Below are 23475 nucleotides of genomic sequence, written 5' to 3'. Positions count from 1 at the left end.
AGAAACAGGAATTTTACGCGGTTTTGGATTATTCGCCTTTTGCTGGAACCTGTTTCGTGCGAGAGAGAAAGAGAGAGAGGAATTGGTTCCGTGGCAAAGTATATGCAGAAATCGATCGATCGAGTGGAATTTTCTGGTCAATTGCCACAAAAGTAACTGTAGAATAGCGTGTTTTTTTTTTTTTTTGTAACTTCGAGTAGCTGCAAATACGTTGTATCTTGATTTAGTACAAATGATAGTAATATATAGATCATTTATATTTACAGCTCGAATCTAACGAACGTACTTGTTCAATTGCGGCAAAGTGGAAATTTGCTTCTTTCTACCTGCGGGATAATTGACGATATCGTACATTTTGATAGGATGAAAAATGGGGGGAAAATGTAATTTATTCGTTATTATTATTGCCTTTGGTGAATGCAAGCAGGTGTAAAAGGTCTGAATGAGGTGGCGTCGAACTCGATCGTCAATTTTCAACAAGTTACGTAATAAACATTGCCTTTGTACGCAATTGTGCACCGTTTGTAAAATAAATATTAAAGTCTCTTGTGCGAGCGAACGTGAAAGTCGTTACAAGAAATGTAATTATTAAACATACTGCGTACTTTGGATCGTGAAAAGCATTTCCTAACTTAAATGGAACTGTACAAATTTTCGCTCTTATTCAAGATTAATCTTGTATCTTTTGTCACGAAGTTGACTAACTTGCACCGACTGTTATGACTTTAAATATTCCCATAATACTTTCCACTTATCTTTTTTACAACCAAGAAATATCTCTTATCATTCTCTTGGATATCGACTTAAAAAAACCCATTAGCCACTGTTTACGTCTACTATCAATATCGAATTATCAAACTTCACAACTGAGACTAATGATGTGAAGGAACAGGCAGAGATTAATCTCGAGAGTCTTAAAAGACCAAATTTATTAAGACAGTAGCTGTGATACCCATTCGTGAACATTGTTTAAAACGAAGAACCAAAAGAAGATGAAAAGACATTGCTCATTCTAATTTCCAAATTTTCAAATTAGCAATCGCCCGAATCAACAGAATTTTTCTCCTCTAACAATTTTTGAAACTTTAAAAAACACTAAATTCAGAGGATTTTCGGTATCTATTCGAGAACGTTCCCTAAAAGAAAACAGAAAATCGTCCGTTTTAAAATTTCCTGAACGCGTAAATTAATTCGTTTCCTTCCGACAGGTGTGAAAACTTTGAACGATGAAATTCAGGACGTTCGCAATATCCATTGCAGAACATCCCGCAAGATAATCGTTCTGTCGCTGTTATCTGCTCGATTATCGCGTGGAAATCGGACCTCCGCATCGCGGGCCGCCATTCTTTTCAACCGCCGATCTCGCGCCGTTTCATTAACTCCGTCGACAGCGTTAACTTCTGTTTTATTGCGTGAAACTGAGCGAGGAAAGAAAGGTGCATTTAACTTGGTGGCTTTAACTCGGCGCATTTTATCCGCCACGTTCGCTGCTCGTACCGGCGAGCTTCCGGAAGTGCTCGAATAAGCTCACTGGAATTATTATCGAGCCAGAGAGAAGAATCCGACGGAGGAACGCGAAAGCACGAAAAAAGAAAGATATAGAACAGACTGAGGAACGTCTCGACTCCATTTTTTCCCCTCTTTCTTCTTCGTCTTCGTTCCTCTTCCCTTCTTTTATTTTTTCCTCTCCGTTCAAGTCGAGCTAGAGTTTCTTGAAATACCAGTACGATATTCCTTCGTGAACTCGTGCGAATAATTGAGAGAGATTCCCATCGTCTCGTCCTTGTCGCAGAACAGCCTCAACGACGCATTAGCCCGGCTAATGGGAAATTTTTCGAGCTCGGACGAATCGTGCGATGCATTCACGTTTTTCGGTGAGCATCCGGTTTCCCGGATTCGATGTCACGCGGAATAATATCGACGCGGAGGACTCTTTATTTTTGCTAGAGATCGAAAGCTTCCTTTTGTAATTGTCGATAGAGGCGCGACCTCTTTTCGCCGATTTCTCGCTTCTGTAGAATTGTTTGCTGTCGAGGGTGGGAAAACGGGAACGAAAATTTCACGGCACAGCGACGATCATTCTAACACATGCGAAAGTTGCAGATATTTCGTCAGCAAGCGACGTAACGTAGAACACGAGAAGAACGCTGGATATTTAAAACTGATGGAGTGAAAGTAAGTGGAACTTAAAAACCGCTCTTCCGCAAAATAATATCGCCGAACGTACACTTAGACTCTCGTTCGAGGCTTCCATTCGGTTGGATTAAAACAATCTTTATCTTGTAATTAATTTTCACCTCCATTTGTAAATTGCACTGCACCCAAACGGTTCACGAACCATCCCAAAAACCTTCCATTAATCAGTGCTCAATTATGAATCACGGCGAAGTCTCGCAAACCATTCAAGAACACGTCTATTTCCAAATCAAATTACCGAAATCGTGAGTTCCACTCGAACTTCGCCATTCATTCGCAAACATCCTTGCTCTAGCTCGAAATCATTCTAACAAACGTCCCATAGTTACGCTCACGGACGCACATATTTCAAAATTCTAATCTAAACAGATTGCGAATAGTCGCGCGATTACATTTATATCGGTGTACAAATGTAAATACGAAGAAGCGTTCGCACAAATGCAGAAATATATGAAACGCGAGAAACGAGCTACCCAAACTATTCTAAATTTAATTTCAAACATAAATTTTTCATTTAAACTTATTTAACTTTCGAACGTTTAGAGTAAAACACATTTTTTTTATAGGTAGTTTCGATTCTTTATCCGTGCCTTTAAAAATATGAATTCGCATAAATATTCTACACAGTCTATTTAGGATGAAATTATCGATCGATAGATAAAGTTACTGAAAGATGGACAAACGAGTGGACTTATTAGAGTCACCTCTATGATGCTGATGCAGATCATAAGGTAGGGCGGTCGTATCCGGAAGTTGGGCTTCCGGGGCGGTAGCGGGTGCCTGGGCGTCGGTCTAGGCGTGATCTCGTCATCTTTTGTCTTCTTGTACGAGGAGGTAACGATGATCGGCGATTCCGGGGAATAGGGCGAGCCGGGGCCGGAATATGTGGTGTCGGTGCAATCCGACGAGATCGTCGACAGTGTTGGAGAGTTCTCCAGCAGCGCTGCCTCAACGTCCATGATGGCCTGATCTGCAAAAAGAGATCACCAACTCCTGTTAATCATAGAATCAGAGAGATCTCTTTTGGATAATTTAATGGTTAAAATGAATTGAATAGAATTAGTTAAAATAAGCTGATACATTCTGGTCCGGAGAATGACATTTCAAACGATAAAAAGATATTTGTCCTGGATTTTCTGAATTCGATGATCGAAGATTGGGGTTATCAGTTAGAAGAAAAATTCAAATCGATATAATCGTGGTATTTTAAATATCGACAGAGTATTTGGTTCACAAAAGAAAGCACGGATGATTTTTTTAACAAAAAGGTAGAAACTGAAATATTTTATTATTTTGATTCGAAGTGGCATTTTAAATGTTAGTGAACGAAAAGTCTCACGCGAGAGAAACAGAGAGGGACACGCAACGATGGTAGAAAAATAACTACGTTTCGTCAGACTGAATCGTTCGATCATTGTCCCGTTATTGCGATAATCTCGCCGCAAGCTCGACTAATCGTAATTTATGAACCACTGCCTTCTTTCTTCACTTATCGTGCTTTCTTTTTACCCACGATTCCTACTTTTCTCGATAAATGCTTCTATGAAAATTGAAAAGCGTAAAAGAAGAAGAAGAGGAAGTCGCAAGCAAAATCGAATCGACGTGACTGGGATGAATATCGATTAAACGAAACTCGTTTCGAGACGAAAAGGATCGGAGAGGAGAATAGAAAGGCAAAAGCAATGGAATATATAATTAGCGCGAATAGACTATCTAGACGAATAGTTAGTAGCGAATGGTTCCCTGAAGTCGCTTTAATTTAAGCCACACTTTATTGCTCGCCAGCTAGTAGGCATTAATTTGCACGCGGTTTTAAGTATAGCATTCCCGTATTTCAACATTTTGGTCTTCTTGTTGGAACTATCGTCTTCGATAAATTCCCGAGCTCCTGACTCTGCCAAGCGGCATTATAGGCGACGGTGTTTTATGTACTGCGGATACTTATAAATTTATGGTGAATTTAAATGTGCAAACACGTAGAAGAATGTATGTAATACGTGAGAATATTCAAAATTAGAAATGGATTTTCCATTAATAATCTTATAAGTAGATTAACACACCCGAACAGAGATTCGTTTAGTCAACATTGATATATTCGTCGGTTAATTAACCGAATTAACCCTAAACGCCAAGCTACCATTTGCTACCCTAAATAACTTTTCTCATGAATATCTACCATCGGTAGTAATTCCATTATAGGAAATCCTGCGATAGAATCTTTGCGAAAATCCCAAGTTATCCTAATTAACCAAAGAAACATCAAGTACTAAATTGCCCATAAAAAGAGAGAACATCGAGCACCATTTTCGACCCTCAAAGCATTTTCCATGGTCTCGCCTTTTGCAACGACCTTCTCGCACCATTCCAACCCTCGGCCTCGCAACGGTTCACTCCAGCATCGTTCACTCTTTAATCCAACCACGGTTGCGACGCATTCATTTGTCCACAGGTTCACGAGGTACAGGAACGTAGTTGCGGAGGACAGAGGTTCGTTTTGTGGAAAGCGAAGCGAGAGACAGAGAGCCATAGTGACACAGAGAACCACGCCACCGACTAGAAAGGAGCAAAGAGGGAAGAGTGGCGAGAACAGGAGACAGAGACGAGAACTTTCGCTGGGGTCAATCCTGGTGATCCCTTTGTCCGTTCCAGCAGCGGTCTTTGTTCGGCCAGTGTTGTCGAGCCACCATAGAATTTGCCTCTGAATTATTGGGGCTCATAGTCGAAACCAGACGATTTCGCCCGTTTCACAGCCCTTCTGCCTCTGTCTCTTCCTCTGTATATACCCATGGCCTCGAGTGGAGTGGAGTCGAATCGAATCGATCTTTGACTACGAAGATCACAGAGATACACCACCCGCACAACGTTCGGAATCATTTTCTCATTTGCGAGGTTAAGAATCGCAATGGTGCAAGTTCGCTGCTGCTGTAATATATTTTGTAAAATAGCTTTTCTGTATTTGTCGTTATGGAAAATTCCTTATATTTCTTCGTTATATTTCCCTGTCGTTTGAGGGAAAAGACATATCGATCAACTCTATATATAAATAGAAAACTAGAGAAAAACGATACTAGGTATACTTATTTTTATTTTATTTTTAAAACGCGAAATAACAATGGATCAATAATTTCATCTATTTTATCCTCGATTCTAACTGGACGTTTTAACGTTTTCTTTTAACTGTGTCAGAGGAAGCTTTATCGTGCTTATTCCTTGTGGTCTTCGAATACGCCTCTTTCTTTGATCTTTCTATTTCAATACGATGTTTAACACGGGGACACGATCATCGACAATCGTCTGAAACTCAAATTTCCAGGAAAATGAAGATTCGCTGGCGCACATTGCTTAAATCAACGTCTCTATCCACCCTTCCTCATCCTCTGTCGCCCTATTTCCTCGCCTCGGACTAACTCGACCACGAGCCAACGTGTGACACAACGTTTGATGTTCATTATTGCAACGACCGATCGTTTTGTTTCGTTGATAAATGATCTCGTTGCGGTGGTATAGCGCGATTCTCACCCTCTCCAGCTTTGGTAAATGAATTCTGCGCGAAAGCAGAGAGAGAGAGAGAGAGAGAGAGAGAGAGAGTGAGAGAGAGAGAGAGAGAGAGAGAAAGAGAAATTGTGCACCGTCGCAGGTTGTATTGTCGTACTTTTTTTTTCTTTTCCCCTCTTTGTCGCGTTAATCGCGCAGGTTTCATTTTGTTCGACCACTCGACGAATGCGAAACGTAGTTTTTTAACATTCAGTAGCCTTGAATTTTAATTCCTGGTTATTTCACGGTACACCTGCTTCCATTATTTGTTTCATCCCATTCCTTTTCTTCGCTTTTTCACCCTGGCATTTCGCCTTTTTTCGGCATAATGTTTTCGCTCACGTGACGTTATAACGACGTTAATACGTGATTATGAGACACTGTGCCTGGTAACATGGAACAAATTGAAACGTCTAATGGCCATGTTTCATCATACCGTGTTTTACGTGTGTTTTACGTGGTTGTTCGAGCGTGCAATAAATCTGGCAGGTTATTTTTGTTCGTCGAGGTATGTGCAGCATTTGATATAATGTTTTACTTGTTAGAGGTTTTATTGTATCAAATCTCTTTCTACCTGAAACTCGTTGCGATTCCATTAAAATTCTATTCTTCGTTAAATCGACATTAACAGTATTAAACGTATTTTTAAATACCTTCTTCCATTAGCTTTACCATTTTGTTAATAAACATCTCGTTCTTCTATCGTGTCTTTAGATCGACGTGATTTTCTTCCATCGATGTTTTCTCTTCTCTTCCTCTTCCTCTTACCGTATTTTGTAATGTACGAGCGAATCTATCATCGAATTTATTAAAACATACATGTCATCACGACGATCCTAGATACATGTATGTATGTGACACGTATACGTGTAAAATACCAAAAATATTTCAGAAAAATTCTAGCCAAGAAAAAAGAAACCAGGTAGAAAAATTGAAGCGGTGAGAAGAGAGTAAAAGATAAGACGATTCGACCGAGGATTCTCAACGAGGAGAGTTCATCGTTCGGATGAAGCATCGACGTGTCCGATACGAGCGTGTACTTGTCCGCGCGTAATTAACGTAACGGCCGCCCAGCCACGCAAATCAAACGTACACGCACGACGTACGAGGAGCGGCGTAATTAAGGCCTCTCCCAGGCTGCACGAAGAACAATGCGACTCCACCCGCGTACAACACGCGTCAATGACCGCGACGTGCTTGATCACCGATAATCGACCACGTCCAAGTCGTTCCAACTGTCCTTTCACGCGTGACGACTGGCCTCTTCCTCTCTGTTGCTACAACCTGTGAGGATTCTTCCTTTTATCCTGATGCTCTGTTATCCTTTGTTCTTTCTTTGATCTTCCACGCTCCTTGCTGAATAATAACGTACAATATTCTTTTTATTCTGTCTCTTGCTTTCTTCGATAGCAATGGAGGTTTTTCAAGTAGCTAATCTACACAGCTTGTTCCAATGAAACGAGGTATTTCGTAAGTGGATGATTTTTAATAGATTTAAGAATATTTTGTGATTTCCGTTATTTTTTTCTTTCTTTTTTTTCATGCTAAGATTAATATTGTTCAGATTTGTTTTCGCAATGTCGAATTTCTCCTCTTTTTTTATTCTTTGATGGTGATGAGGTCTTTTTTTTAAATAATTTGCGTAGTTTGTTGACGGAGTGAAGCATTCTGCGTGAACTGAACCATATGTAAGCGTTTTAAGAATATGTTCGCAACATTTAACAGTTCTGCCATGACAGGATTATTATTTGTTGGGTTTGTTCTAGGAACATTGAGGAGGATTCTTCGATGATGGTTTACGTGCGGTACTTTTCTGGATTTTTCTAGATTTCGAAGGTCTTTTGTATTTTTAGAATATGTACTTATCGGCTTACGATGTTTTAGTTGACTTGGAGCTAATTATTTCACTTGAGTTTCCAAATTGAAGGTGGTTCAGGGTATTTTTGTAACCGATTCGAAGATGGTTAGGGATCGTCTCTAAGGAAGCGGGTCATTCTCAAGTTTTATCTCAAAAGAGATTCGTTGTTCGTTGTTAAAGAGCTGTTTGAGAAAGTGTTATATTAAAAGAGACTTGTTCATCGTTACTTTCTACAAAATATTTAAGTCTTACTATTTCGTTTATTCATTTACGTAAATACATACTTTTGTACAAATACGACGTATTTCACTGTCACGAAATTTTGCATGGTTTGTCTGAATTTCTTGTCTCGCAGATAATATCCGTAACTCCCACGCGGCATATAGTTTCAATTCAACAATGGCCTGTTACGTTTTTAGAACAAAAGTTGCTTTAAACTACTTTACAGTTCGCGAATTATTTTGTTTTCTATTCAACACACAGGTATCGCATCAGTAAAAATACTTCGTTTAAATAGCTGCTAAAAAGACAAGTTGTAAATCAAAGGGTTAGACTATTCCAAAAATATTCTAATTAATCATCTGAATACGAGCGAGTTATTTAAAATGCACAGAAATCTAGAAACTTATTTGTTTCAGAATGTGAAAGTTGGTTCGATTTAGAGCATGGTAAAACTTCTCAGTTGCTAGAGGTTTTAAACAAACAAAGAATTTCTCGATACTTTTCTACTTTAAAGTCTGCAGACGCTAGGATTTTGGTCAGTGGACTTTAATATAGAAGGTGAGCAAGACGATGAATAATACTTTCGGAAAGTAACCGCTAGAGCGAAGTTACGACTTTGGCGAAGTTTAGCAATTCATGAGGAACAGAGGGCAAACCGATCTATGGTCGCTTCTAAAATGAACGCTTCTAAAACCACCGAGTGTTTTCTATATAAACCTGTCATTATCACATGGTAATTTCAAAACTCCAGCAAATTAAATCGATCATAGGAGTTGCAACTTTTTCTAGAACTTAAAAGTTCGTAGAGAGTCGCGCGAGTATGGCTAAGATTTCCGTAAGAAATTTTATACTTTAACTGTTAGCAGTTGCAGCGTCAATTTTTTCGCGGATTAAACGATTAACCTCGATGAAGTTGATCAATCAGTTTAGCTGCCGTGTGACTTTAACCATACAATTTTTCATTCAATGTTTGTCAAATAAATTCTGTTAACACGTTGACTGTCATGCCAATTTGATATATTTTTTCCTTGCGAGTCACGATAGATTGAAATATACCGCGCCAATTCAATTTTTGCAAAATATTATACTAGTCATTAACATTGTTACGAATCTTCTAGTCGACGAAATTTATGTTACTTTAATCACTCACTTAAAAGATATAGCAACGCCAGACACCGACGACCATCGTGGCAAGCAACGTGTTAATTTAATCGATCGATTTCATCGAAAGAACCAGAATCGATCTGGGAAAACCGACGGGAGTTCAATGAGAACCGAAGAAACTACAAATAACGGGATCATTAATTATGCCAGCAACTCGAGCAGCGTGGGGATACACACGATTGGCTCATTAATTTTCAGCAACGTTCCTATCGACTTTCTGTCACGAGGCCTTTGCCGCGCCGAAATGCTTTAGTCGAAACGACGACAACCGCAAATCAAAATCGTGATCGTGCACAAAGGCTAAATAATTTCCAATTTTAAACCAACTCTTTCCGTGTTTTTCTTTCATCTATTATAAATGAGTGAATGCGAAAATAAAAAATTAGAACACTAAATATTTTAACGAACCTCCGAATCGTTCGAATATTTTAATTAAAGAATTATTCGAAGAATTAATAAATGCCCCTGGTAGGCCGTTGAATGTTCCGAATCTTCGGACAACAAATTCTGAGTTATTCGAAATCGTCCTGTTACGAGACTTACCCTGTATATACAAAGAAAAAGTTTGTCCAAATTACTTGCAAGAATAAGTAATTAATTTATCAATTGGAACGAATGGACGGGGATTATATTCGCGGGAGAATTTCTGTGAGGAAACTCGTCTATATTTTTAGCAAAAAGTTTTTCGAACAGAAATCACGTTCACATAAAATTCTGCCAAACAACGAAGATTAGATATAGAAAATTTCCGTGTACGACCGTTCTATGTGACAAGAAGGATTCTTTTAAAGAATTTAATTTTATTTATACTTTTCTTCTTTTCTTCTTTTTTTCTCCTTAAATATAACTTGCAATTTTTTCGAAGCTTTTCAAACTATTTCGAATGCATCAGGTAGATGGATGATTCATAGGAACATAAATTGATACCTCGCGAAACCACGATTACCGATGGGAATTGGGAGGCTTGAGGAAGTTGGACGTGACCCGGTTCGCGGGCAGTTTTAGTTTTAGGACTTGTTTGATTTAGGAATTTCCTAGCTGTCGGAAATTTTGAGGATCCGGCTAGTTGGAAATATTCGTCAGAATTTTTGAAACGCTTTTGCGAGTTTCTTAATTTTTCCTAGAAGCGGTGTTATTGTTTCTTAAATTTTTAACTCGTATCGTTTGCATTCGCATTCTTTAAATAGTCATCTGAATAATCACAATCACTAAATACGTTCTTTGTAGGACAATTGGACAAAAGTACGCATAAACCCTGGAGCGCAATTATAAAATACTACGGATATATCACAATGAAAAATTTATGTACGAATTCCATCTTTTTTATTCGACATTTTTTCCTCTGCACGCGCGAAAGTATTTTCCCCTGAAATTTTGCACAATCGTTTACCTTTGCCAGTGTTTCATCATCCCTCGGCGTTTTCGCAATGAACGATGATGATTAATCGGGGGACGGTGGCCGATAATTGATCGCGCGAATGAGCGATTAAATAAACGAGCGGTCTGCACGTTGGAAAACCTCATCCGACAATTTCCACTCAACGTGTTTCGATTTGCCTCGAGCTTACACTCCGGTACTTTAGCCCATCTCTCGATTAATTTTTGCATTTTTCCTGCTGCACGCGATCTTTCGTGTCCAGTGACACGAACCCTTCGAATAGACTGGCTTCCCTCTATTTTGCTCGTGAGATCGTTTCCAGAATTTAACGGGATGACTTTCAGTTGCCGGTTGGATTCTCCAGTGGGGCTTCCTTTGGTTTCGCGGTTAGAATGGAATTTAGATGGTTGTTTAACGATCGTTACAGGAGTTAGTTTTCATCATTGAAACTGATGATGATAAAAATTGATGTTCCCAGAGAGTCGCTGGAAGATCCAGTTTAGTAATAAATTCTTCAAGTTAAAAATAACTCGCCTCACAGAGATATATCGGTGGATATATCCTAATTGATAGATTATAATGCACGTGTTATCTATATACATTTAATCTTCTTGATTTAGTAACGCGATAATACTTACACGAGAATCGCAAGAGAAGGTGGTACATAGAAATAGCAAAATTTTTATTGGGAAAGGTAGTAGATGATTTTTGACACGATGAGTTTGATGATATTAATTGAATTTGAAATATTAAAAATGCATTAAAATAGTACGCATTAGGTTATATGCGACCGTAAGATCGTAAGATTCATTAAAAAGTTCTTAAAAAATTCATTAAGAAATCCAGCAGCTAAGCGTTAGGTAATTAATGCATGCAAGTGCTTATTGTCAATCTCGAAAGATTCTTTTCATCACGATTGATATCTGAATATCCAAATTGGACGTTCAAATTCACTTATGTGTGATAAATGTGTAGTTGAAAAAGAAAGAAAAAAAGAAACAGTAAACCGATAATAAAAAATGCTACTTGTATCTACTAGGAAAAATTAACTGGAACGTGGAACGAGCAAGCTGCTGACACTCGATATCTCGACGTCGTGATTTTTCCCGTTCGATTGATGCTCCGGTGCGCGCAAATTTCAAACACTCACGAAGTGGAACACCGGTCCAGTTCATGCTCCACTTCAGCCCATTCGCTAATCGAGTTCAGCTCAGTCTATCGTGATCGAAACCGCGTTCCGTAATTCAAGCAATTTTAACCAATTTTAGCCTGTTTCTGGCATGGACCAAGAGCTATCACTTCGATCCTAATTTTCGTTCGTAGTAAAAAAGAGTCCACTTAGCCCGATATATGTGCATTATATTCGTCTCCTAGGGATATCCTAATGGATATCCTAATCGATAGATTATACTGCACGGGCTCTGTTACGTGTAGTACCTGTAATCTTCTAGATTCTTTTTAATGAAATATCACTTACGCGGTAGATTCGATGAAAAAGTGAGACAATTTTTAATCGGAAATAATTTTAATATTTGAAAAATATTAAGAATATATTAAAATAAAGCCTTGTACCTACTTACGAAGTCTTACGAACTTCTTTGATCATCGAAGAATGGGGAATGGCTGACTGGATTGTTGCAGAAACTAGATAAATACGATGTTCATGTCTATTTTCCTCTTTGGAAAAGATATCTTTCCCACTGAATCCTTCGTATATGATATTTTTACATTACTGTTTACAAGCGCGATTTCAGGATGTAAAAATAATGCCATAGCAGGCACTGCGGCAAACCAATATTGCATTGTTGTACTGGATATGCTTGTACATATATAACTACGATATATGTAGGTCGTAAAATCTATCAATATTCTAGGAAATTGACAGGAATATGGGCCGCCAGGAACTTGAATCTCGGCTAAGGGCATACGAAGAAATTTGTAATGTACGTAGAAACGTGTAAAGAGAATTGTTAAAGTATTTGGATAATAACACGCACAATATCATACATCTATGATGAGGTTTTAAAGAATTCATAGAATTTAATAATTTGTACGTTGTTATGAACGCGACGTACTGTGCCTCGTGTTACGCATTACGCGATGATTTACCAATTTTCGCCTGTTTCTACCTCCTCGACACAAATGTTACTTCAGCTCTGATTGTCAAGCACAAATACCAAGAGAAATGCACATATCCCATGTACATATGTATGCACGACAAACACCGATTGATCAGAGTCACCATGGTCCTCTATGTGGCACAACTTTGTGGGTTCAATTTTAGGTTATTTCACCTGGTTAGATTATTGTTCGCCGAGTTTAGTTCTAATTGTCGGGTACAAATATGACTGGAAATTGTCGTGTTCCACGGTATATCGCGTAAGTGTGACAAACACTGCCGGAATCTACGTTAATTGATGTATATACATGTACATGTTATACTACTTGTTTGGTAGAGTTTTCAGTGTTACAGCCAATTACATTCCGTACAGACAGAACGATACTAACGGATTTCATCTATTATATACCAGGTTTATAAGCATGCATTTTGCAGATTCGTAATTGTTGTTTATAACTTCCTGAATTCAGCTGAATTGAATAAAAGGGAATAGCACGGGAGATTGTCATTATAGCGACAAGCATCGGGATCTTGAGAATTTCTAGTCTTTTTAATTAATCAAAATCGTATGAATTATTGTCGTAAAATTTAGGCTACAACGATATTAGATTGTGCGTTGCAATAGAATTAATTGTGGTACACGCAGTGACATAATTAGATTCAATAGGGATATCCATAAGTCTTTAATTAATTTAAAAATATGCATAATCATAAATCACAATTACTATTTGTTCTATTCTCAGGAACAATGTTATTAATTTTCAGTGAAAGATTGCTTGCAATTCGAATCATAATAGTCAAGATTAATAAAACAGTTTAGACATTTTGTAACTTTCAATTTCAGTAGCTAAAATTGATAAGAAATATAGAAATTCCATACTGTCCAATGGTCGTAGTTAAAATTGGATCCAAAAATTCCTAAATTTCGTATCCTTCAACTACAGTACCCAAATATAACAAGAGAATTCACGAATCCCGTAAGCTCTATTAATTCCAATAATCGAAATGAATGAGAAAAATTCACAAATGTTCCACAAAACACGACTAAACCGACTGAACATTCGAATTTTGTTGCTTGCACACAATTTACTTGATTTCCAAATTCGATTACGCTCACACCCTATCAAGATGCCATCGACCACAGGCACACTAAACCATTCTGCCATCCTTCATCAGCCCGCAACAAACGCGAACTATCAAGCAAACTGAAACTAACGCAGAATTTCCGTACAAAAGAGACCTATCAAAGACAAAACTGGGACAGTATTACGTAAAGCGGAAATAGACGATGAACGCGCCTTATCGATCCGCGATCGACCGTCTACTGAAAGCGATGCTTTTTCAAATCGGGCCATTCACGTTAGCACAAATCGTGTTCAACGACTGTAAAGCATGTGAAAATCGTTGGCGATCGCTTGGTCTTTTACATAAATTATGTAACCGTGACCCAAGGTTGCCGCAGAAATAGCAACGAGCTTCTAACGCGATCAATCGAGTTTATCTACCAGTTCAACTTGACCTGCTACTGTCGCAAAATTACTCTAGGTCGTCCTCGAATTGAGGACGACTGGTTAGAGGGAAATTAAACGGTTCAACCACGACCGGAAGTCTGTGGGTGTCCCCGTGCCCGGTTCCAATTCGTCTCGCGATGGGATTTAAGGAATTTCCAGAGGAAATTTGCGAATTTTATGAAATTTTCGGGTATTTGAAGAATTTCGAATTTTTAATGCGTGTTTTGAGAGAATCTTAAAAGATATTAGAATTCGAGAATTTGAGGTATTATTTTTTCGGCTCTAGCAAAATTCTAAAAGGCATGTAGGATTCGTTTAACAAATACTTCTTCCTACTTGGAACATAAGAACGAATAATGGAGGGAAGAACGAAACAATTTAACGAATTCCATATCCTGCTATATACGTTCTAACAATAACAGCATTGAAATGTTCGTTAATTCGATGTCAACAATGTGAAATGCACGAAATCATTCCTGCAAATTCCATTATACCGCGAAATACAATCGCAGAAACACAATCCAATTAACATAACTAATTAACTTCAAAGTCAAATATTTTCTCGTTTATCGTACCTATTTCAATTGTTCGACACTGAATCTCGCTATACATCCACGTAGCAACCACATAGAAGCACATGAGGCTAACGTTTCGGTAGAAAAGGAACCTAGACGTTTTTACACGACGCTATTTACACAAGGCCATTTATTTCACCATTTTTCTAACTTCCATGGAAGCTCGGTCAAATATTTGATCTGTAAATATTTATGGCAGCTGCTAATATATGTCGTGGCACGTTTCGTCAAAGATAACAATTTTTTTGTTGAGACCTATAAATCGCAGACAAACGATACTTAAGTCAAAGTCTGGTCGTTGAGTCTAGCGAGTCTACCAAGACTTTCAAGAGTTTTAAGCTTCGAACTATGTTCGAAACGACTCGAATTTGTCGTCACATGTACAATACGTCGCGATTCGGAGCGACTCGAAATGTTCCAGACGATATTGCGCGGAATTACAGTCGAATTATTGCATAAATTATAATTACAAAGTAATTCAATTACATCGCACTCGTAATGCGAATTACATGTAATTCGTAATTCAGACCTATCGCTCAATTACATTACGATGGAATCGGTAATTGCAATTGAAGTACTATATCAAAGTACAATCGAATAATGTAATTGAAAGACATAAACACGAGATGGAATCGTGTATGAATTGGAAACGACATATACATAGACATGAAAAATTTAAATATTTATAAAATATTTATCTCACTTCTTCAGATTTCCGAGATGTAATTCAATTACATTGTACTTTATTTGCATTGTAATTCAATTGGACTCAGTAATTAGCAATTGGATCGATAGAAAAGTTTGAATTACATAATTTGTATAGTAATTTAATTATAGCGTATAATTAAATTATATTGAAAATATATAAATCACAACGTAATTTAATTAGCACAGCTGTAGTTTCACACCCTATTGCTATATACACAACCAGCCATAAGTATAATATCCTGCACCATGAAGAACATGTGACGCTATTAAAATAATAGATATACAATGAGATAGCTAGAAAATAAAATCAGAAAGATCTATTTAATTTATACTAAATATCAGTAGGTATCCTAATATTTACGACCGATACTTTACCTAAGTACCTGTATGTGAATCGACCTATAGTCCCATGGCTTTCTTGCTCGGCCAACCTTGCCTCGAGGGCCCACGCGCGTCTGTAAATCGTGATTGCGCGGGATTAGAGCGACATTACGTTTATTAAATTATTCCGACTCGGTTGTAATCAAGGGAAGGCTACGTCTCTTGCCACGAAACATTGTTTCATCAAAGTAATGAAAGGTTTAATGAATATTTCAAAGCAGACTGTCCCCTGTTTCAGTCTTCACGACTCCACCGCTATGCTTATATTTTTGCACGGATTACTTCCCCTCGTTTATCTTCGAATCAAATCCTCCCGGCCAGGCGAATCTTCTGTTTCGCGAGTGCTTGCTTCAGTTTCGTCGAATGGAACAAATTTCGTCACTCGTTAAAAAATTGTTGTCCTAAGGCAAATGTCTAGATTCGTTCTAAGTTCAACGTTATTCTCAAACTCTACTGTGTGCAAATATCCTGCTGTTCTTCTCTTTCCTGCTATTTACTGGCCAACGTTTGGGGCCAACGTGCCCAAAAACAGATAGCTTTCAAATGCGAGGGATTTTAGAGAATTCGAAATCTAGAAAATACCTCGATTTAATGGGAATCACGATACATTGCGAGATTGCTTGGATTAATAGGATTAATTGGAAGTCCGTGACATATTTGATAGTTTAAAGGGACTTCCGAATGGACATGTTTCAAGTGCGGCGAATTCGTACAAGGAGAAACGTATTTCCTGTTATGGGGCTTTCTACCGTATTCGTGTGCTGCAAATAGTAAAGAAACGAAGGAACGACTCGACGAAAGTTGACGACGGAATAATTTATCGACTAGGTAGATCGAACATTCCCGAATTCTCTCGAGTCGCAATCCGGCGATGCTTTCCCTTGGGATGGGTCGACCTTTCGGCCAGATAAGATCGTTGCCAGTCGCGTTGCATTAAATCACGATGGGACCGGCGCAATTGCGGCCCGCTTTCCACTCTACTTGTTTTCTGGCTCGCCGTTGCACACGAGCGAACTCGATTCCCTTCGATCTGTCATCTTAACTGCCGCGAGGAACTCGCTGGCTATCCTAGACGCTGCTGCTCCGCCATGTTTCTTTCTCCCATAGCGAAAAATGTGCGGAGAAACACGCGACCTACCGCCTAGCAATTACGCTCGAACGAGCCATGCTTCGTGTAATTCGCTTTCAGCAAGTTCGACTTAATGGACGATGAAATTCCAGCCGTAACATGCTACTTTTGAAATACGTTGTGGTATTCTGCTTTCTGTTTTGGAAGATTGAAAAATGGCGGAAAAATAAGGGATGTTGATAGTTGACGAATCAATAGCACGTATACTTTTTGTAATACCTAGATTTCTCTTTTTGTTTGTCATCAATTTTTGGATATATCGTGGTCTCGAAAATTCGGGCAATTCAGTCATTTGTTCGAAAGAATTTAACGAGAAACATCCTTCAAATGGTTCGATGGATTAGTGAGATTTTGAGAGTATCTCAGGATTTTCTATTCGGTGTGAAAATTATTTGAACGTCTTTAAATTTATTCAGTTTCATTATAGTTTCAATTCATAAGGTTGTTGTTGTAAGCGCTGCTGTAAGATTTATGCGTCTTCTCGCATTAATGAATTCTTCTCCAGCAGCTGAAGTTTTCTTCGTTCCTTGAGGGATATTTTTAAAGGAATACGTAACGTTTGTATTTATTAACGATATCTGTTACTTTCTTATTTATTTGCTTTTGTCGTTACTTGCGTCTGTAGAGTTTGAAATTATAACTGTTACGTAATGGGCTATTCTTTAAATTGATGGTTTAATCTTTAATCTCACCCACGTTAAATATGTTACAATACATTCAAAGGAAAACCAGGATCTTTGAGGGTTGCAGAAGAACATCTTACCTACAGCTACGACACAAGCCACTTTCGACCTTCCATTTACTCCTGTGCTCTATATCTTGGATACATGAATTTTCGACGGTTTTATATTACACCCTCTATTCACTGTACTTATTCATCAAGAATTAAAGTGGGATTTTTATAACTCTTAGCCGCACCCTATAGAATTTTCAGACATTATTCGCAATATTCCTCGGCTTATATATACATAAATCACAAACACGCTTTAAACTCTGTAAAAATTTCATTTAACTTGCCAGTAGAATTTAAACGTCAACAAAGCACCTGCGAATTTTAAAACAAACCTAACTTAATTTTCTATGACAATTTAAATTCCCACCCTCTAAATTAAATTTCTTCCCTTATATATCCTTAATTATCTTAAATTTAAAAGAATTGTCAATTTTCCAGCCGTTCCATTTTTACATATTGTTCCCTTTTCCTTTTTTCTGCAGATGCATTGCGTACGCGTTCTCGAAGAGAAATTAATTCGAAAGTTTTACGATCGATCGCCGGAAGCGCAACGCTTCCATCGCGTTCACCCAATTTCCCGCGGCTTTACGTCACGAAATAAGGGAAACGGGCGACGTTTACCCAACGTACGATCGTTCAACAGTAATGGACCGGTCATTGAAACACAGGACCACTCGTTAACTTTCGACGTTTTATCGTGAATATACGGTCTACCCCGTTCGCCAACTTTCCTGCAGGGACGTCACGTAACTCCAGCGACGTTTTCAAAGCCCTTCACAACCTCCATATACCATCCATCTCGAAACTTGATCCTCCATCCTCCAAGTCGTTATATGTTGCGATTTTTCTATGTAACCGATCGTTCAACATCTTTTCAATTTCATAGTTGGCTGTGTCGTAGATTATTTAGTTGCTCTCCTAGACGTTCGTATTTGTTGGAGAAATTTCTAAATGATTTTGAGAGATTGTATTTATTGAGATATGTATAATTTTGTGTGCTAGACTAGATTGGCCGCGTAGTAGTGACACACGTATGTGAATATGAGTGTGTAGAAGTATGTGTGTTCGAAAAACAGATGAATGTAACTGTTCCGTTGGCAGTGTGGTACGGAAGATGGTGAGACAAAGAGAGTGCCGAGACGCGTGCAAATGTATATCGACGGAGATCCTGGAAATCGTTTATTAAATAAATCTAAAACTATTTTAATATGAATTCTAAGTGTAACCTCAGTGTTCCTCTACTTGTATTTCGGTAATTAAGATTCACAATTCTCAACAGTATTAACCATTTATATCGTGTTTTGTATATTTATTATCTATACATGCTATATACCAGCTATGTAAATATGAAACCGGAATTTTTGTATAGAAAATACACGTTTATTGTATGAAAATGATTAAAAATATTTTATTCGAAGTATTGCCCATCGCTAGCTATACATTTTTCCCACCTGTCTGGCAATTGGTGGATGCCACGCCAAAAAAATTGTCGCTCTTTTGAGGCAAATCAGTCATCGAGCCATTTCCGTACATTTTCGTAAGAAGTGAAGTGCTGGTCAGAAAGTGCGTGTCCCATCGATGCAAATAAATAGTAATCGGACGGAGCCAAGTCTGGCGAGTAAGCCGCGTGCGAAAGTATTTCCCAACTGAACGCTTCGATCGTTTCCTTGACCGGTTTTGCTGTATGCGATGGTGCATTATCACGAAGCAAAATTACTTTGTGTTGCCTTTTTTGATATTCTGGTCGTTTTTCACGCAAAGCTTGATTCAAATCGATCATTTGTTGTCGGTAGCGCTCGGTATTAACGGTTTCGCCAGGTTTTAACAGCTCGGTGGTCTTTTCGGTAGTCTTCTACGTTCTTCGTTCCTCGCGTCAAAATTACCACTTCTGAATTTTTTAAACCACTCAAAGCACTGTGATTTACCAAGAGCATGCTCACCGTAAGTTTCGACAAGCATTCGATGCGATTCTGCAGCAGTTTTCTTCAAATGGTAACAGAAAATCAATGCTGCCCGCAAATCGCAGTTTCCAGGCACAAAATTTGACATGTTCAACGCTATTACAAACTATGCTGTTGTATGAAACTTGTATTGTTCTGAGTCGAAAATGTTTGTGAGATGTTAACAAAGACTTTTGGCATCAATGACGCAGTTTAGTGATAACTACATTATCAGCTAGGGTCATCTATAGGCAAATTCCAGTTTCATATTTACAGACCTGATATATAAAACGTTTGTTAAAAGCAGCTTTTCCATTTATTTACAGTTATTTACACAGTGACGTCGAGACTTTCGATCGATACGTACAAAATAAATATTTAGGGAAAAGATGAGAGTTAGATTATCGTTAGCTGAATTTTGCTCTCAACGAGAATAAAACAATGTTTTATAAGTTACTAATGAGAGGCAGCGTTACAGGTCGGAATTGTCAAGTTTGTACAACGTTGTTCGTCCTGTTTGTGCATTCCCTTGTGCAAAGGTGCATGACGACGTTCCACTATTCGCAAACACGCGGCTACACAGCGTTTATTCCTGTACCTTTGCTGTCATCGATCATAGCACGGCAGCCATTGTTACTCTGGACCTCTTCTTCCCAAGTTAGAACACGACTTTTGCGCGTGCAATGAAAACACACATAAAACGAATGTTTCCGAGAGTAAAAGCCAACTTGAGATGAGTTGTTGGAGCATGAATTTTCGGGTATAGTTAGGGGATTGTTGCGAGGCCGTTGAATGATCGAGAAAGTTGCCTTTCGTACGATGTATCGAAGTTTTATCGCTTGGTAAATTTATCTGCCGGAGTTGTAGGTTTCTAGTATCCTCTGTACATTTAATTCCATCTTTTATCGCAAGAATTTCTTTCCTCTTTAATACGTTTTACCGTTTCCTCTTAAAATTGTTTTTATTTATCGAATATCTTTTTATCGCGCCAACTTCTTTTTCGTGTTTGCACCGTATTTTCTAATTGAACTACGTTCTTTTACCGTTCTTAACGATTACTTCTTTTCTACACCTATGTTTCGCAATTCTCTTACGCTTTTATCGTTGAAATTGCGTCAGAATCCCATGTCGATATCTTGCTTGAAAAATAGTGATATAATAAAAAACAAAACTCCGCTATTCACACGCTGTGTATCGATATTCCCTAAGGGTATGATTACAGCGAACATTTTATAACTTACATATCCACTTTCAGATTGGGTTCCCGATTTGCCAATACTATCACGATGTAACGCTTCCATATAATCTTCGGAAAATTTAGAGAACTTTCACGCAACGCACATAATATATCCGTAAATATTCTCTCGGCAGTAAACGTCCGGATACTTTCCCGAGGCAATCTAAATTCCCTTTTAATTCACTTCTAAACACAGGATCACCGACGTACAACTTTCCCAAGCACTGCAATTACTAACCAAAACGACCAAATCCCGATACGTGGATTACAGCAACTTCACCGTACACTTTTCCTCTGCGATACACCGCACGAACCCTTATCCTAGCAAACCAGCGGCCGCATAAATCCGTTGTGCTCGATTCCTCTCGTTACATTAGCGCTGCTCGCGGAAGGCAAGAGAGGGAGAAAGAGGAACTGGGCTCGTAAATAAATAAGGGAGGAAGCAGAGAGTCCCTTTTTCCGGGTATTAAGAATGCACTTTAGCCGATGAATCTTCCGGACTCTCGTGCAAAGTTAACACACACACGTCCACATACGTACGTGAAATACAAACATACGCATATACAAGGACGTGCAATAGGGTGAAGACACCCCGTGCACGCAACCGCTGTTTGGACGTTGGCAAACAATCTAGTAGTCTGTGATGCTGTAAACGTTCTGAGAAAACATTGATGCAGTGGTGGAAGGTTCGCGAGGAATCCCTCTCCTAGCGAGAACAACGCCGCAAACATGTAAATCACGCGGCTATGCTTTTGGATCGGGCGAGAGGGTGGTTTTGCTAGTTTTTGCTCTTCTTTGTGGGTTGAAGGAATTTTCGAAGGGTGTTTAAGGCGGAGAAGAGGAGGAGAATCGCGGTATAGTGGCTTACATTCTTTTGTGGTGGACGATTTGGTGGGAAATATGTTGGGAATTTGATTTTTTGATTTTTCTTGCTCTTTGTTGGGTTAAAGGAACTTTGAAGGGTATATAAGGCGCAGAAGAGGAACAGAATCGTGGTATAATGGCGAGCAGCATTCTTTTGTGCTGGACGATTCGAGGGAAATACGCTTGGAAATTTGATATCTTGTATTTTGTTTCTCCCTTTCGCGGAAGATATTTTGAAAGAAAAATTAGGCAACTTTGTAACGAAAGCTGGATGGATTTCTTTCTTTGGGCGATCGATTTATCGAACGAGAAGGTTACGAGGTTTGGGGTTATTTCTTCTTTTCTGTGTGAATTTACTGTTACAGAAAATAAAACACCGAGTATCTAAATTTTCATAGAATTTGTAATTTCCAGATACAATCGTTTGTCACATCTAGCCGCTTTAATTTTCATTTGCCGAAATCGTTTGTTCGTCGTGCAACTCTAATTTGAACGAACGGGGCGATAGATTCATCCGAATATTAATCCCTGCTTGCCGGCCCAACGTACGATGCTACAACGCGTGTTATCGCGTAGCTAGTATCAAGCATTCAGCGGTGTAGATCCGCAACTAGTAGTCCGATTCAATTCAAAGTTTCACCGAGTTGCGGCTTTTGATTAAGAACTCGAAGGAGGAAAGGTGAAAGTGCTGCTCAGTTTCCACTACCATGGTTTTCCGTTTACATTATAAAGATTAACAAATATCTAGAACATATCTCATATTCGTGCAAACAAATAATCAATCCCTCGAAGATATAACAATTATTTTATAATCTTCTTAAGCGAAAAATTCTTTGGAATATTCAAATCAATCTCTTTTTTCAATCTCGACTACGTGTACGATGATCTGTTATAATCCCAACATTTAACACAAAGCAGTACATTTGTCGAACTATCATACGTTAAACTTCCCTTTTCGACCGCGAAACCCACAAATTTAACAACTTTACATTGATCTATATATCATTTACTCACCAAAATTCCTTATCAAAGAATAAATTTCCCAACGTATAAAGTAAACCTTCCCTTTCAACCTCCAAAAACCTCATAACTTCATCATACGTTAATCTGTTAATCTACGACGCTTAAACCTACTAAACTTAACACTAGAACTACCGGCAGATGAGATGTAGCTATCTCCACCAAAAATACGTAATAGTAGAATATTTGTATATTTATTGATCTATTATTATCTTACAAAAGAAACACCATGTTCTAAGATCATAAAAACTATATAATAACAACTTTAATAATAATAATAGGTACAATAATGGAGAATATTCAGTAGCAAAATCTTTGGTAACAAGAATATTAAAATAAATTTCCATTGGTGAATATAAGAAGTATAATATAATAATATAATAATAAGTGTAATAGAATAAATAAAATACAAATATAACTTAAGAAACGTACGATTTCTATCCCAGATACCCCGTTTCTTACCCTAAATACCTCGATTCCTACCAATTCAGCCAGAAAATTTCTCCCCTAAAATATCCACACATATTGTATATAATATAAATATGTAAAATAATGTACAATATTTAATATACCGTATGTAAATATTCACAAACGAACAATCTGATCAAGCAAAATCCACGGAAACACCCCCATTTCGATGGTATTCGACACATAAGTACACCGTCACAGACTGTTCCACGGGAGGCAACAACGCGATTACAATAAATCGAATGGCGCTCGAACACGCGATTCCAACGAATTCAATTCCCCATCGACTTCGGTTACACATATACGGGCATAACCTCGCGCGCATCCAGTGCCACCATTACGGTGCCGCTAATCCCATTATCTCGCCTTCACCGCGAATATTCCGAACGCATCCTTGACGCGCGTCGTTAGCATGCAAATGTTGCTCGCTTTCCAGCA

General features: G+C 38.3%; 1 protein-coding gene across 3 annotated transcripts in view; it reads right to left on the bottom strand.

Moving 5' to 3' along the window:
* rho-6 (serine protease rhomboid 6) overlaps window positions 1-23475 on the bottom strand; it is a 170636-nt gene that overhangs the window by 11537 nt on the left and 135624 nt on the right. For all 3 annotated transcript variants that reach the window (XM_069112561.1, XM_069112560.1, XM_069112562.1), the window contains one exon: window positions 2901-3166. In XM_069112561.1, the coding sequence (XP_068968662.1) occupies window positions 2901-3155 (255 nt within the window). In that variant the 5' untranslated portion in view covers window positions 3156-3166. The remainder of the gene's footprint in view (window positions 1-2900; window positions 3167-23475) is intronic.

Source organism: Bombus flavifrons, chromosome 5 (genome assembly GCF_040668555.2).
Source record: "Bombus flavifrons isolate JBK064 chromosome 5, iyBomFlav1_principal, whole genome shotgun sequence".
Lineage (NCBI taxonomy): Eukaryota > Metazoa > Arthropoda > Insecta > Hymenoptera > Apidae > Bombus > Bombus flavifrons.
Note: the sequence above shows the minus strand (reverse complement) of the source record. Positions and strands in the feature narration are given on the sequence as shown.